We start from the raw sequence: 17047 nt of genomic DNA on the forward strand, positions 1-17047 counted from the left end.
TAACTAAATGCTTAACGTTTATACAGAAGATTTTCAGGAAAGCAGCAGGGAGAAGTCCTTGGAAGATCAATATACAACTCTGTATAACAGTGGAACCTTGAACACCGTGACCAGTTCTGCCCTGCTGCTCTGCCCTACCTTCCCCTGCCCTATGCCAGGTCAATCAGTTCTTACTGGTCTCAAATCATAGGGTTTTACAGCTGAGCTTAATGTTGGAGATGAAGCAGAGTTATTTAGCCTTCCTTACTTTGATCACAAATGGTTTATTAGTTTCAAACTTTAAATGTTCTTTTTTGATAATATCTGATTATTGCAGGGACTTGAAAGTTATAGAATATTATAAAGAAGTTTAATAATCACTCATACTTTCGTTATCCAGAGAATAATTATCATTAACACTCATTATTCCTTCTAGATACTTTTCCTCACATAGAATTGTATTTATACAAATGTATATGTAAAAGTAAATAATGTCAATATTTCAGATATTTAAACAACTTTTTACAAAGTTAGGTTAGGGGTGCCTGGGTGACTCAGTCAGTTAAGTGTCTGACTTCAGCTCAGGTCATGATCTCATGGTCCATGAGTTCAAGTCCCACGTTGAGCTCTGTGCTGATAGCTCAGAGCCTGGAGCCTGCTTCCGATTCTATGTCTCCTTCTCTCCCTGCCTGTCCTCCGCTTTCACTCTGTCTCTGTCTCTCTGTCTCTGTCTCTCTCTCAAAAATAAACACTACAAAAAAACCACAAAAAACAAACTTAGGATAATAAATTTATATATACATATATATGTTTTAATTTATATATATTTTTATGTATTATGATTATTTCATCTTTTTGCCATGGCAGACATAAGGAAGCCTTTTAATAATTATTGTAAGAGACTGTGAAGTTTTTTTTTTTTTTGTTTTTTTTTTTAACGTTTTTATTTATTTTTGGGACAGAGAGAGACATGAACGGGGGAGGGGCAGAGAGAGAGGGAGACACAGAATCGGAAACAGGCTCCAGGCTCTGAGCCATCAGCCCAGAGCCTGATGCGGGGCTCGAACTCACGGACCGCGAGATCGTGACCTGGCTGAAGTCGGAAGCTTAACCGACTGCGCCACCCAGGTGCCCCATAATTTGTTTATTTTGAGAGAAGTGTGAGTATGAGTGGGGGAGGGGCAGAGAGGGAGAGAATCCCAAGCAGGTTCCCCGCTATCAGCACAGAGCCTGACGTGGGGCTTGATCCCATGACTGTGAGATCATGACCTGAGCTGAAACTAGGAGTTGGTTGCTTAACTGACTGAGCTACCCAGGCACCCCAAGAGACTATGAAATTTATGAATAGTAGTAGCTCAATAATGAACAAATTTATTGTTAATTTCTCAGGAAGAATCATCATTTGTTCTCACAGATGGCACTTTTCTAGGACACGCAAATATTTTGTGGAAAGTATGGCATAAAACATGAAAAAACATAAATCTTAGGAATAAAAATATTTGATTCATTAATTTTGCTGAATAATCAAGATTTTATATTCAATCTTAACTGTAATTTTAAATGGAACCATGACACAATCAGCTTGGTGATGTTCCATATGCCACCACAGTGGTGCTCTTCCCCCAGAACCTAGAAGGACAAGGCACAGATTCTGAAGGTTTTATTGCAGGCAGTGTTTTTATATCCTCGCTCGTTGTTTCAGTCTACATTGTGATGACTGTCATTTTAGACATCCTATTTCCTCTCTTCAAAGAGGGAATCATGGCTCATATCTACTCTGGATGCCCAGCCAGTGTTATTCTGCATAATTTATAATGTTAATATTAATATAATAGATATAATTGTATTATATTATAATATTCATGCTTTCATGAATGTTGACTTTACATTTACTATTTTTTTAAGATTTTATTTTTAAGTAACCTCTACACCCAACACGAGGCTCTAACTCTCTACCCCAGGATCAAGTCATTTGCTCTTCTGACTAAGCCAGCCAGGCACCCCTACGTTCACTGTATATAACCACTGTAGACATTATATTGTGTAAGGGATAATATATATCCAGGGATCATAATTGCTGATTCTCTAACATTTGCGGGATATTATTATGACTCTTCTGTTTTGCATCAAAAATATTAGTGGTTTTCTCTTTTATAATAAAAAATCATATGTTTGTTGTATCTCATGAACATACCTATTTGAACACTAATATAATAGTTATCACACGTCAAATTGTGTTCTGTATTTCTCAGTTAACATTCATGGTTACTTTTCTATTGATTCCAGTCTTGTTTTCAGCTTTATTGAGGTATATAGCTGACAAACAATTGTAATATGTATGAAGTGTACAATGTGATGATTTGATTTGTATACACTTTGAAAGGGTTTCCCACCATCAAATTCATTAACACCTCACATAGTTACCTTTCTTTAGTGAGAACACTCGCATTCTACTCCCAGTCAGCCACGTGATCATGACGGTGAATACTGACAACCATTCTCTACCCACATAACCGCTCTGCTTTCCACTTTCAGTATCGTAGTCAGTAAATGACATGAGATATTCAACACTTTGTTATAAGCTAGGCTTTGTGTTAGATGATTTTGCCCAACTGTAGGCTAATGTGAGTGTTCTGAGCACATTAAGGTGGCTAGAGTCTCTAATCAGCAATGGCTGATTTCCACTAAAAATTTTTTTTAATGTTTTTTTGAGAGAGAGCATGAGTGGTGAGTGGGGGAGGGGCAGAGAGTGGGGGACAGAAGATCCTAAGTGGGCTCTGTGCTGACAGCTGCAAGTCTGATGTGGGGCTTGAACCCATGAACTATGAGATCATGACCTGAGCTGAAGTCAGATGCTCAACTGACTGAGCCACCCGGTTGCCTCCTAGTTTGAATTTTATAGTAACTAATAATGTGGAACATCTTTTTGTGTGCTTGTTGGCCATTTGTCTGTCATCTTTGGAGAAATGTCTGTTCAAATCCTTTGCCCATTTTAAATTGGATTATGTCCTTTATTGCTGAGTTTAAGTGTTCTTTATATATTCTGGGTGCAAGTTTCTCATCAGGTATATGATTTGGAGGTATTTTCGCCCATTCTGTAGTTGTTTTTTCACTTTGTTGATGGTATCCTTGGAAGCACAACAGTTTGTAATCTTTGATTTAATCCAGTATATCAATTGTTTCTTTAGTCACTTGTGCTTTTTTTTGTTGTTGTTAAAAAAAATTTTTTTTAACGTTTATTTTTGAGAGAGAGAGACAGAGCGTGGGGAGTGGGGGGGGGCAGGGAGAGGGAGACAGAGAATCCAAAGCAGGCTCCAGGCTCTGAGCTGTCAGCACAGAGCCTGATGTGGGGCTTGAACTCATGAACCTCAAGATCATGACCTGAGCTGAAGTCGATGCTTAACTGACCGAGCCACCCAGGAGCCCCTAGTCACTCATGCTTTTGTTGTCCTAAGAAGGCTTTGTCTAACCCAAGATCATGAAGATTTACTCCTGTGTTTTCCTCTAAGAGTTTTGTACTTTTAGCTCTTATGTTTGGTTCTGGGATCCACTTTGAGTTGATTTTTGTGGATGGTGTCCAGTATCAGTGTTTTGTATGTAGATATCTAGTGTTCCAGCGCCTTTTTTGATACTCATTGAGTTTTTATGAGTATCAAAAATTAACATTTGTAAAGTGCTTGGAAGTGCATGGGGATGCATAGCAGCACTGAGTAAATATTATTTTATCATTTACTATTTGGAATTGTCATATGTCTACTTATCTTTTCTCCCTCAAAGACTATCTTTATCTTTGTGCCTACATGGCTGGCCTAGTGTCTGACGGACGGTACCTGCTGAATGGATGAATGATAAATAGAGCTGCTCTGCTGAGGCTGTCAGGTGGTAAAGCGCGGTTTCAACACTGCTGGGCTGGGCTTGGGTCCCGACCAGAGGGCCTGTCAGAGTGAGAGCCGCTGACAGTATCTGCCTCAGGGCATCTCCCTAGAGCATGTGGCTTGCAGCCCCTGGGTCCAGATCCCCCTGCAGCGCTCGAGTCTCTTCAGCACAGTTTTCATTTCTGTGTCGCCCTCCTCCCCATTGTCTTCCTCCTCCTCCTGTACCTGAGCATGAGCTCAGAGAACGGAATCCCTCCTGGATATCAGTCTCAGCCAAGTCTCCTCAGCCGGATCCTTTGACTTCCAACCCCTCAAGGCTGAAGGTGCAGGGTTCGCCTCCAGCCCCTTACCAGTCTCCGTTCACACTCTTTTCCCACGTGATCTCATCTAATGTAATGGCTCTAAATACCGAGTGTTGATGGCTCCCAAACCTGTTACTCCAGCCATTCTGAGATCCAGACTTATATTTTAATTTCCCCTTCATGTCTCATTTTAGAGATCTAACAGGTGTCTCAGACTTCACATGGCCAGAACAGACTTCCTCCCAGAAGCATATCCCTCTCAGCCTAACTCCTCTCTGTAGACAGCTCCGTAAATTCTCCAGTGACCGAAGTAAAAATTTGGGATCCATCCTTGATCCCTTTTTTTCTCTCACTCCCGCCATCAGGAAAATCCTACTGAATCTGCCTTCAAAAGATGCCAGCATCTCATCCCTGCTCACCACTTCCAGTGCTCCCAGCTGAGAGGAAGCTAGCGCCTGCTTGTGCACGGTCTAATGCAGTAGCCTCTGACTGCTCTTCTCTACCCTTGCCCCTCCCCACTTCCATTCTCCAAGTCCTGATCCACAGGATCTGTTTAAAAACAGATTAGGTCATGCTACTCCCTTGTTTAAAACTCTCTAATGACTTTCTATTATGTGAGGATAACATCCCAAGTTCTTACCATGACCAACATGACTTTCTTGATCTTGCCTTTTAAACAGAGGTTGACATTTCTACCAAGTGCAAAGATTTAATGATAGGAGATTTCAAAGTGAGCTGCTAGTTCACACTATTCAGGTTTTCACAGGCACTGGGCATAAACCTGTCCTGTAACTCCTGAAACCCTTTGATAAAATGAAAAGGCTAGAGAGTAGAAGAGAGAGGATTTTGTGAGGAATAAATACTTGGAAAAGCTGTGTGATGAAACGCACTCCATCCTTCACTGAGGAGGACTTAACCTCAAACCTGGTGGTGCTCCAGAGCTTCTGTGGGGCCACTCTCAAATCTTGCCGTGTTACTGCTTCAGTCGGGAGGGATAGTGGGCTGAGTATGGTCTTGTTCCTGCTGGGGGTAGTTAAGATAATGAGAGACAAACAGACTAGCTAACTTTTGGGGCAGAGTCAGGAGAATGTGGCCACATTTGGAGTGTGGGGGCAGGCCTAGGGTACCAGTTTTGGACCCCAAGGGAGAGAGCATATGTGTGCAGGTGTCTTGAGGTTTGACCAATAGGGCTGTCTAGGGGTGAGGAAACGCCAGCAGTAGTAATTTTGGGGAAAATGTCTAGGAGCTGAGGAAGGAGTCCCAAGGGATCACCCAAAATAAAGATGCTTTCTCCCCATCAAAGGGAATTGTGGGAGAGAGCCCAGTGGGGAGCCTCCAGAGCTCTGAAGTTCCCCAGGAAGGAGCATCAGCATTTAACACGTGCCAGGCCCGGAAGGCACAAGGCTTTGGTTCTAGTCCAAGCAAGACCCTTCCCGCCCCTTTTGCATTCTCCATCTGCATTAGCCAATGCCATCTTGTTATGTAGTTTTTATATATTGGACAGAAATGCCCCATTTCTGGTCTGAGTTGGTTTTGTGACTTGAAGTGATCTCGGGACAACTTAGTTGATAAGAGTGAATAGTCACGTGGCCTCCGGGAATTCTTTTTCTCTGGCAGGAGAAGGTTCTCTCACTGGGTAAAATTAGAAGAGATGGTGGGAGAGAATGAATAAAGTGATGATTCGATAATATTCCGAGTTCAGCCAGCTGTACGTGGCAAAGACTCTACTCGCTCGGGCCCCTCAGCCCACGTGTCCCCTGAGAATGCCTTCCCCATCCCGTGGGTGTGAAGGAGCCGCTTCTCCCTCTCCAGCTATTCTCCAGCAGTCTTCCTCTCCTGTTTCATCAGGGCACTGATTACAATGTGAAAGTGTCTTGTTCGTGCACGTGCTTATTGTCAGTTACCTTCCATCAGACTGTAAGTTCCACAGAAGCAGGAATCCCACCTCTTACGTTCGCTTCTCTATTCCCGGTGACAAGAATAGGAGCCCTGTGTGTGTAAGTGCTCAGTAAGTATTTGTTGAGTGAATGAGTCAAAACTGTATGAGTGATGTGGATCTGAGAATAGAAAAAATGCATGTTCACCTACCTTCAGTGAGATCTCTCTCTCTGTTGTGGATTATTCATTTTAGTATAATTATACATTTATGCTGTGGTAGTGACAACTTTCACATTATTTGTATGACTATTTTTCTTAGTTGATTCATACAAAGTCACAATCCAAAAGGACACACTTACATAAAAACATACTCTTGAGTTTTTCAAACAAATGTGGAGAAAGGACAGATTTGAACTACTAAATGGGAAACATTTGACTATGGACCAAGCTGAGACAGTGTGAGTGGAGGATGGGGCAGAGAGAGAGGGAGAGGGAGGATCCCAAGCAGGCTCCACACTGTCAGCGCAGCGCCTGATGCGGGGCTCAGTGTCACAAACCATGAGATCATGACCTGGGCTGAAATCAAGAGTTGGATGCCTAACTGACTGAGCCACCCAGGAGCCCCCCAGAAAATACTTTGCTTTTTAATGTGGTCTCATAGGGATCTCTTTTAATGTGGTGTTGGAAGACAGGACAGCACACATGCCTTGTAAGCTGTGGTGTCTCATTGTGGCAGATAGGCTCTAAGATGGTTCCCCAACTTGGTGTCTGTACCTTTTTGTAACCCACACATTTGAGCGTCCCTGCAGACGTGACTGCTTCTAGGCGATAGAATATGGCAAAAGTGATAGGATGTCCTCCCGTGATTGTAGTACACTGTTTAAGACTCCATCCTGCTAGCCAGCTCCCTCTAGAGACTCTCTTTGCTGGCTTGATGGAGTAAGGTGACATCCCGGTTGGCAAAAAACAGCCAGTGGCCACCAGGATCGAGGGAGCCTTCAACTGAGACCCAGCAAGAGGCAGGTGCCCTTAGTTCCACAACCGCAAGGAAATGAATTCTCTCACTGGAACATAAAACTGGTTTAAACCGTTATCAGTCATTCATATCTCAGGGTCCATGAAGGATTTAAGAAGAGGTTTGGTAAAAGGTGGACCAAAGATTCTGACCTTGAAGGGATGACTGCTCATATTTGAGGGTGGATGTGTGACAGGGAAGCTTGGCTGGAGACAGACTTCTCTATCATCCACTGTTTTGCCAGGTCTTGGCCATATTAAATGTCTCCTGTACTTGTTGCTGTACGCTTCATGGCTTAAGAATGATCTGATGGGGAGAGGGTGTGTATATTCTCCTGAGGGAGAAATAAGAAGGATAGAACTCAGCTACAGAGACACTGAAAAACTCTCTACATTGATGCTAACGACGGTAGCATGCAGGCAAAACCAGACAAGGCAAATCAGGGGCAGCGGTAGGCCTCGTGGTAACTGAGCCCCACGGGAAATTTGCATCCTCGCTGAGCTGAGCTCACCTGCAGCCCCAGTATCAGCCTTGTGAGCGAACTCTGGACTCAGATGCAGAGCCCTGAGCACTCTTCTCACGTCCCCAGGAAAGGTCTAAAGAGGGACTGTGTGCGGGGGTAGGGAGGAGGCCAGGGACCAAGGCGCAAGGCACAGGGGTGGTGACCCGAGCGGGCCGAAACGCGGCCAGGGCTCTAAGCCTTCTTCATGCTGCTCTTCGTCCTGCCGTGCCTTCTGGGAATCTGGCCAACGGCTCGTTGTGCTGGTGCTGGGCCGGAAAGGCTGCGGCGGGGGAGGCTGTCTCCCTCTGGCATGATCCTCCTGAGCTTGGGCGCCTCCCGCTTCTGCCTGCAGTGGGTTGGAACGGTGAACAGCTTCTATGGCCGAGTACAGCAGAGGTCCTGCACGGCAGTTCTTTGGTCTCCATTGGGACTTCCTGAACTCAGCCACCTTCTGGTTCAGCTCCTGGCACAGTGTCCTCTTCTGCATGAAGATCACTAACTTCACCCACCCCACCTTCCTCTGGCTCAAGTGGAGGTCCCAGGGTCAGTGCCCTGGCTCCTCATGGCTCCTCTCCTGATCTCCTTCATCGTCACTCTGCTCTTCTTTTGGGGAAACCATGCTGTGTGTGAAGGATTCTTAACTAGAAAGTTTCCTGGGAACATGACCTTCAGACAGTGGAGCAGGACACTGGAAGTTCACTACTTCTTGCCCCTGAAGCTGATCACCCGGTTAGTTCCTTGCTCTGTTTTTCTCATCTCAGTTGCGCTGTTGATTAATTCTCTGAGGAGGCACACACCGGGAGGATGTGGCTCAGCGCCCACAGGCCACAGGACCCCGGTGCCCAGGCTCACACCAGAGCTCTGAAGTCGCTCGTCTCCTTCCTCATTCCTGATGCTCTGTCCCTCGCATCCCTGGTCATCGATGCTGCAGGTTTCTTCTCAGAGAGCGACTGGTACTGGCCGTGGCAGATTTTAATCTACCTGTGCATGTCTGTCCATCCGTTTTTCTCATCTCCAGCAACCTCAGGCTTCGAGGGGTGTGCAGACAGCTACTGCTGCTGGCCAGGGGCTTCTGGGTGGCCTAGGTGGCACGGTCTCCTTACCCAGACCCCCGGAAGAGACTCAGGGAGGGTGACGGAACCTGTGCCCACTAACACGGAGATAGCTTTCGAGGCAGGTACCTACTGGATTCTACTCTGGGCTTCCTCCTTTTGGGAAGGAGAGGAGGGGAGTCAACTCTGGGGATTCTCTGAGCGAGATTCCTTCCTTGGGACACTGTCAAATGGGGGCCCACATGTCCCAGAGAGCCAGTATTGTCCAGAAGTCAGAATATAAAATTTTGTCTGTTCTCTATTTCGTGTTCCCCTCTGTTATGTGGCAGCTTCCAGTTAAAGAGTCCTGATTAACAGTACATGTGATCTCAACAGCTTCCCAGGGGATGAAGAGAAAATGTGTCTGTGGCTGAACTGGGATGTGGATGGGGAAGAAGCAGGTCTCTTGAGGATAATGTGTTGGTTACCATGGGAGCCCTGGAGGACAGTAGTTGGGGCCGACAGTGGTCTGGGCTGTGATGTCGCATAGCCCTCCCTTCTGTGTGGATTCTTTTTCTTTCAGCACACTTGGATAATTTGGTTTTAATTTTATGAAGACTCCTGGAAAGTTTCTTTACCCAAACCCATCTCTTATTATTATTTCCACTGTTCTGCTTTCAGTTTTCCCCCCTCCAAAGTCTCAGTGGCAGCCAGACTTTTTCCATGTTTATTCTTCTTAAGAATCACACATTGTGATTTTCTCTGTCTTCAAATTGTCTCTGGAACTTTTTTTTCTTCCTTAAGCAAAAGTCACAAAGTCACATGTAATTTGAATAAACATGTACTTCTAGTTCTGAAAAACAAAGACTCAAGAGTTTCACTTAGTTTCCATCCCAAAACCATTTAACCTCTTAATTTTTTTTTTTTTTTTTTAAGAGAGAGAGAGCGTGTGTGCGCAAGCAGGGGATGGGCAGAGAGAGAGCACGAGAGAGAATCCCAACCTAATCTCCACTGATTTAAAATGCTACCTTTTATCGTGACTAAATTCCTATATATATTGGGGGTACTTCCTTTCTGTTCCGTTTTGCTACTGTGCTACTTTGGTATAATCATGTGCCAGTACCACAGCATTTTGAGTATTTTAGGTTTATGATATTTGAATGACTGGTGAACTAGTCTTTCCTCATGAATCTCTTCTAACTTTCTTGGCTATAGTAGTGTCTAGTCCCAAACGATTCCTTTTTAAGAAAATTATGTTGGAGGGGCGCCTGGGTGGCGCAGTCGGTTAAGCGTCCGACTTCAGCCAGGTCACGATCTCGCGGTCCGTGAGTTCGAGCCCCGCGTCAGGCTCTGGGCTGATGGCTCAGAGCCTGGAGCCTGCTTCCGATTCTGTGTCTCCCTCTCTCTCTGCCCCTCCCCCGTTCATGCTCTGTCTCTCTCTGTCCCGAAAATAAAAAAAAAAGAAAATTATGTGGATACTATTAACTGTATAATTCAAACATGAGGAGAAAATACATATCCATGATGTCGAGTCTTCTATTCAAGAATACGGTATGCTTTTCCATTTATTCAAGATTATTCAAGATTTATTCAGTCGGTAAGTGTCTGACTCTTGATCTGACATCAGGTCATGATCTCACAATTGATTGTGAGATGGAGCCCCATGTTGGGCCCCGAATTGGGCTCTGAGTTTGGTGTGGAGCCTACTTAAGATTCTCTCCCTCCCTCTCTCTGTGTCCCTCCCCACACGCTCTTCCCTGCACCCAAAACAAAACAAAATAAAAAACTATTCAAGATTTCTTTGATTACTTTCAATAGTGTTTTAATTTTTTAAAATATACGTCTTACACAACGTGATGTGAATTCTTTTAGGTGTAATTAACCCTTTATGCCTTAGTTTCCGCATATTCACCGAGGTGATAGCAGCTGTCTCAAGAGTAATTGCGAAGATTGATGTAGGCAGTATATGTGCATGACACATTAGTATGATCGTAACTTGTTAAGAGTAATTCTAGTGTTGCATAGTTAATATTATTTAAAAATTATACTCTGTGTCTGCATCAGCACAAAAGAGTAGAGAAACCTGAGTATGGCAAGGACGTTTCTAGCCACCAGGAAAGACCAGTGTTTCTGTTTCTTTCTTTGACTCCTCGTTTTGTTTTTTTCTCATTCTTTAATTTTTTTTTTTAACTGCTAAATTAGGCCAACACGGTAAGTGTGAGTGCGCTAAAGAAAAACCGTCTGTGGTGGCTAAGAAATCACTGAGAAGGGCCTCTGATGCTGAAGGAGGCCACCAGAGGCTCACTAGGGGGTGTGACTCTGAGAATAGTTCAGTTAAGTAGCTTTTTTTGGTTAAGTTTTTATTTAAATTCCAGCTAGTTAACACACAGTGTAATATTAGCTTCAGGTGTACAATATAGCGTTCTATCTTCCATACATCACCCGGTGATCATCGCAATAAGTGCCCTCCTTAGTCCCCATCACCCACTTCACCTCCCCTACCCCCCACCTTCCCTCTGGTAACCATCAGTTTGTTTTCTGTAATTAAGAGTCTGTTTGTTGGTTTGTTTCTTTCTCTTTTTACTCCTTTGTTCATTTGTTGTTTCTTTTTTTTAATTACAAAATTTTACCTTTTTTTAGCTGTGCAAACAGGGTACATGTTTAAGAGGGCTGATGGAGGGCGCCGGGGTGGTTCAGGTCGTTAAGCATCCGACTCTTATTTTCAGCTTAGGTCATGGTCTCACAGTTTGTGAGTTCGAGCCCTGCCTCGGCTCTGCGTTGGCAGACAGTGTGGAGCCTGCTTGGGATTCCCTCCCTCTCTCCCTCTCCCTCTCCCTCTTCCTCTCCCTCTGTCTCTCCCTCTCCCTCTGTCTCTCTCTCTCTCTCTCTCTGTCTCCTCCCCCCCTCTCTCCCTCCCTTCCCTTCTCTCTGTCCATCCCCTGCTCATGCATATATGTGCACTTTCTCTCTCTCAAAATAAATAAATAAACTTAAAAAAAAAAAAGAGGGCTGATGGTGAGAGAGTGTCATCACCCCATACATTTAAAAGATAAATGAGGGGGCGCCTGGGTGGCGCAGTCGGTTAAGCGTCCGACTTCAGCCAGGTCACGATCTCGCGGTCCGTGAGTTCGAGCCCCGCGTCGGGCTCTGGGCTGATGGCTCAGAGCCTGGAGCCTGTTTCCGATTCTGTGTCTCCCTCTCTCTCTGCCCCTCCCCCGTTCATGCTCTGTCTCTCTCTGTCCCGAAAAAAAAAAAAAAAAAAAAAAAAAGATAAATGAGCAGGACATTACAGATTGTACTTGGTTATGGGTACCCCCTCCCCGCCAAATCTCCCTGGATTGAAATGAGCTCATCGGCTGATGGGCTATATTTGCTGACATCCTGGGTTAGCTTTCTGCCACACTGACAGAGACTCTCAGGACACACAGTTCACGCTCCTGGCTGGGAATCCACCCTGAGGGAGAAGGTAAGCAGACACTGACACGGCTGGGCCAGCCTGGCCCTCGTTCCTCCGGCAGTGTCCACACCGAGCATCAGAGCATTTGTAGAAGGTGGTCACCAGCTCGTCTGCAGAGTGGGTCTGAAGCTGAAGTGGGTCACGAAATAGGCACACGGGTGTTCGCAGTTAGGATGTGACTCTGCAGGAGAGTCAACATTCTCCCAGACAGCTGCTCCACACGCCTATCCTCCACTGATTTCAGCTTTGGATTCCTCCGATTTTTTTACCTTGCCGGTGATGTGCATGTAGGGGCAGGTGTCGCAGGCGAACTGGTAGCGGTGCTGTCCTCCTGCATGATGGGTCCATTGCCGCGGCTGGGGCAGAAGCAGCCTGGTGGCCGACTGCCGTGCAGGGCGTCCGCGGCCCGTGCGGCCTCTGGGTACTGACACTGAGCCCGTCTCAAGCCCACTGTTTTGTTTCTTAAATTCCCCATATGAGCGTATTCATGTTATTTGTCTCTCTCTGACTGACTTATTTCACTTAGTACTTAAGTAGCTTTTGACATCAGCTAAAGGAGGCAAAAAAAAAAAAAAAAACCAAAACTATTTTGTTTTTTCTTTGAAGACGTAAAGGGGAAAGAAGAAAACCATAAAGGGAATAGTAAGAGTTACTAAATATTAGCTGTTATCTTTAAACTTTATTCTATATTATGTGCTGTCATGTTGCTATATTGAGCTGTTCTATTGAGGAAAGAAACGAAAAAGACTAAGAAAATGTACTGGAGACCAGATTGAATCAATGAGAAATCAGATTGATTGCCGGACCTTGGACCATGTGCTAGGCCTTCCACAGCCCTCTTCTGGTAGGTAGTGCTTCCTAAAGGACAATCCAGTTCTGTGGTATTAACAAAGCTTAGCTAAAACCCATCTTATCAACCAGTGGCAAATATCACAGCTCACTACTAAAGATTTTATGGAAGAAATTTTGTAAAATTTAAAAACACAATGCCCAAAAAATATATGTCAGGATGTGTTAACCTTTTGGGGGGCTGCAGACTGTTTGCGAATGTATTCGATTGGCAGATATTTTTGGAGTGCCTACCTGTAGGCAGCTCTCTGTGCTGAAGATAAAGTAGTGAGCCTTGTAGATGTCATTTCTGTCCCCATGGTGTTTACAATCTTGTGGGGAGTCAAGGGCCAGGTGTCTATTCATATAAATGAGCACATCATTACAAATCCCTCAGGAGGTGATAACACTGTGGATGAGATGTCATTTGAACACACAGTTCCAGGTGCCTGTAGACCCGGAAACCTGTCTGTGAGTTCCAGGCTAAGGATTCTGCTCTCTTGTGGTATTCCTGGTCGTGTGATTGTGTGAAGCAAAGAGTGCTGTACTCTTTGTACAGGGAGGGTTTTTGTTTTGGATGGAAGAGATTAGTTTAGTGCTGTCCTGGCAAAGCAGGGAGGTCTTGCCATAGGGATCCTCTATCATGTAAATTCCCAGGTCTGCTCAGAATGGCCACAGAACAATGTTCCCTCATGCCCATTTACTCCCTCCTTTGACTCTGAGTGACTCTAGAAATACTCTACTAATAGAGTTACCACCTTGGAACTGGGTTTTGCTCTCTTAGACTTCATGCATTGATTTGTTCTCCATGAAAAAAGATAAAGTATCAAGGCTTTGCCAGGCTAGTGCCTTTGGTGAGGCTCATACCTGTTTTGTGAGTCAGTGTTAGAAAAGCAAACTCCAGATCCCTCCTTAACCAGGATGGGACCTGTCTAACCAGAGGGTTGCCTCTTGAGACATGGCCTGAAATCAGAAAAGCAGGGTTGTTATCAGAGGTGACACTTACAGAAACACCAAGTAAGGTCTGTTTATTTTTGCTCAGTCTTCAGAGTGTTACTCAGATGGCATGGTTATCTTTTTATTAAAAAAAAATAAAAGGGGGTGCCTGAATGGCTCAGTCAGTTGAGCGGCCGACTTCGGCTCAGGTCGTGATCTTGCGGTTCTTGAGTTCAAGCCCCGTATCCGGCTCTGTGCTGACAGCTTGGAGCCTGGAGCCTGCTTCAGATTCTGTGTCTCCCTCTCTCTCTGCCCCTCCCCCGCTCATGCTCTGTCTCTCTCTGTCAAAAATAAATAAACATTAAAAAAAATTAAAAAAAAAAAAGGAAAGCAGAAGGCACTTTACAGTTATACCCTTCGTTCAAGTCTCAACCTCAAGATGTATTCACTTTTAACATTCCCTTGTGCTTTAAAAAACTTCTGGTCTATATTCTTCCCAATTCTTTGGTCTTTGAAACCTGCCTTATCTACCTGGTCTGCGAAGTCTGCCCAAATGAGAGGAAGTTGAATTACAAAAAATTGTTTCACTTACTGCCTCTAGTTAAGCGCTAAATAGAGACTTTGTCAGACAAAAAGAAGACAAAGTTTGTGCTATTTGTTTTGTCTCAGGACTAACAGTCCTGTGCAGAGGAAGAGGACAGCTTCTGGAATACGTATCACATGTGTCAATGCCCCATATTAGAAACCCTGCTATCTTTTCACAGCCTCTAAAGCACGTTCCTTGGCCTTGTTTTCAAAGCCCTACCAAACCCTCTTTCCAGCCTCACTTCCGCCTCATTACTCCTCAGAATGAAGTCTTTGCTCTAACCAAACTGGTTTGCTCACTCTTTCCCAGACAGACCTCAGTTTTTTCTACCTCTTCACTTGGTTTCTATGGTTCCTCCACTCACCAAAAATGAACCTATCTTTCGACTCCCTCAACTGTCCAAATTCAACCATTTCCTAAAGCCCCATTTAATTTTTTCTTCCACTTCAATCCCTTTGCAAACTACCCAGATTTTTTCCCCCTTCATGGGGTAATTTCATGAATTCCATGGGTTTTTTGAACCTGCATCTTGTATTTGGTAATTAAGCAAATATCTCCTTAGTTGTGTTTTTTGCATTGTTGGATTACGTTGTGATTTCTTTTTTTCTTTTTTGGCACGTATCTCTTATCTTTTCAAATAGTCTCCAGGTTGGGAGGAAGGCTCTCCTGTTGACTTCGTGTGTCTCTTGCAGCACCTGGCACGGCGTATGGCACACAAATCTATTCGCCGATTGATATTTCTTTCTGAGACCTGCATCGTGTCCCAGGCCCATGATGCTCTCTGCTCTTGAGAGGAGGAGGTTGGGATGATAAGTGTTGTGAGGAAGGGCTTCAGGCTGGGCACGGAGGAGGTGTTCATTAAAAGTGGTGTTTGGTGGGGTGCCTGGGTGGCTCAGTCAGTTGAGCGTACTACTTCAGCTCAGGTCATGATCTCACGGTTTGAGTTTGAGCCCCGTGTCGGGCTCTGTGCTGACAGCTCAGAGCCTGGAGCCTGCTTCCGATTCTGTGTCTCCCTCTCTCTCTGCCTCTCCCCTGCTCATGCTCTTGTCTCTGTCTCAAAAATAAAGATAAACATTAAAAATAAATAAATAAATAAAAAATAAAAGTGGTGTTTGGTGATTGACTGCAGATGGCAAAGTTGACATTTAGGCCAGTGGTGAAAGTGGCCTTGGGCATTATATGCTCATGTTCACACAGTCAGTGGATGTGTAACATTTCTGATGGGTGTAAACTGCTTTTGAATCTTGTTGAGAACAGCCAGAGCTACAAAGATTTCAGAACTTAAGTCACTGCTTATATATGCCTTCAAAAAGAAAGAGTACATTTTCCACACACACCACACACACACACACACACACACACGCACAGTTGCACAAATGCTTTATCCCTTAGTACAAGCTTTGCTGTCCTTAGAAGACAGCCTTCTCTTTCCACTTTTGAGTTCGTCTGTATCTGTCTGTGACACAACCGAGTTCCTACCCAGCATTCATCTCTGGGCGTCAGCAGCACTACTGTGCTAAAGCCCACCCTTACAGCCTGCTATGTATGATGTCCACGTGGGCCACGTGGTCAGCACATGTACCCACGGGTGGGCAGGTACATCATGACCACTGTCTCCACCACGGAACTCACTAGGCCTATAAGCCAAGAGACCACTGCTATGGAGCACAGGGGGGCACAGACAGCCATGTAGCAGCCATAGGCCATAGCGGCCAGCAGCAGGAACTCGGTACCCCCCAGGGCCAGTGAGAAGAAGAGCTGAGCCCCACATTGGGTGAAGGAGATGGTCTTCTTCTCCAGGAGGAAGTGCACCAGCATCTGGGGGACCCCACTAGAGGTGTAGCAGATGTCCATCACTGAGAGGTTGCAGAGGAAGAAGTACATGGGCAGGTGCAGCCGCGCGTCCAGCCCGATCAGGAGGATGATGAGCCCGTTGCCCAGCAGGGTCAGCAGATAGGCGGCCGCAAACAGGACAAAGAGTCCAGCCTGGGTCTGCCTGTCGCTGGAGAGCCCCAGGAGGACAAACTCACTTTCCCAGGTCAGGTTGTCCCTCCTCATGGAGCAGGGGGGCCGGGCTGCTGGGAGAGGAGGTGGCTTAGAGAAGCCAGAATCAATGAGAATTTGCAACAAAGGACTTTCTGTGGGACTGCAAGAACTTGTACATTTTCCCCATTAGACTCTGAACTTCTTCAAATCATGGATCTTTTATGATTTTTCTTTTCATGCAAAGATTCCTAAAAAATGTTTCACAGTGTGAGTACACAAATAAGAAAAAGTTTAAAGTAGTGGCCTTGAGGATAATTCTCTGATCCTAAGATGTAGGACGTGTGCTCTGGACTTCCTCCTTGTCATTACTCCTCACGCTGGAGCTCGTGGTTCTTCCTGTTTCTCCCATAAGCCAGGCTGGGTCAGTGACAGAGAACATCACTCACTTGGTTCTCAGTGTACTGATTAATCAGGCTTATTCCTAGGTTGATAAGATCAGGACCTCATTGTACAACATTATGCTCGCTGTAATTATGTCCCAACTTCTTGAGATGATGCTATTTCCTTGGTGAAATGCTGGCATTTATTTGAATGTTAAAGTAAGTGCTTTATAAAAGATGAATGTATATATCACTCACTTGCAACCAGAGCATTTGGAACCTGATGGTGCCC

The 17047-nt window shown here is 45.0% G+C and overlaps 2 protein-coding genes and 1 pseudogene across 2 annotated transcripts in view; 1 reads left to right on the plus strand and 2 right to left on the minus strand.

Moving 5' to 3' along the window:
• Positions 1-16447, minus strand: part of LOC115502040 (olfactory receptor 2F1-like) — a 342928-nt gene extending 326481 nt beyond the window's left edge. The window contains exon 1 of the mRNA XM_030297203.1: positions 15978-16447. Within this exon, the coding sequence (XP_030153063.1) occupies positions 15978-16447 (470 nt within the window). The remainder of the gene's footprint in view (positions 1-15977) is intronic.
• LOC115527366 (taste receptor type 2 member 41-like) lies at positions 7757-8636 on the plus strand. The gene is given in 5 exon segments (XM_030334964.1): positions 7757-7929; positions 7931-8085; positions 8088-8350; positions 8353-8554; positions 8557-8636. Coding segments are annotated over 5 exon segments (873 nt in total).
• Positions 11998-12514, minus strand: LOC115527373 (annotated as a pseudogene).
• Positions 16448-17047: the final 600 nt, after the last annotated feature.

Source organism: Lynx canadensis, chromosome A2 (genome assembly GCF_007474595.2).
Source record: "Lynx canadensis isolate LIC74 chromosome A2, mLynCan4.pri.v2, whole genome shotgun sequence".
Classification (NCBI taxonomy): domain Eukaryota; kingdom Metazoa; phylum Chordata; class Mammalia; order Carnivora; family Felidae; genus Lynx; species Lynx canadensis.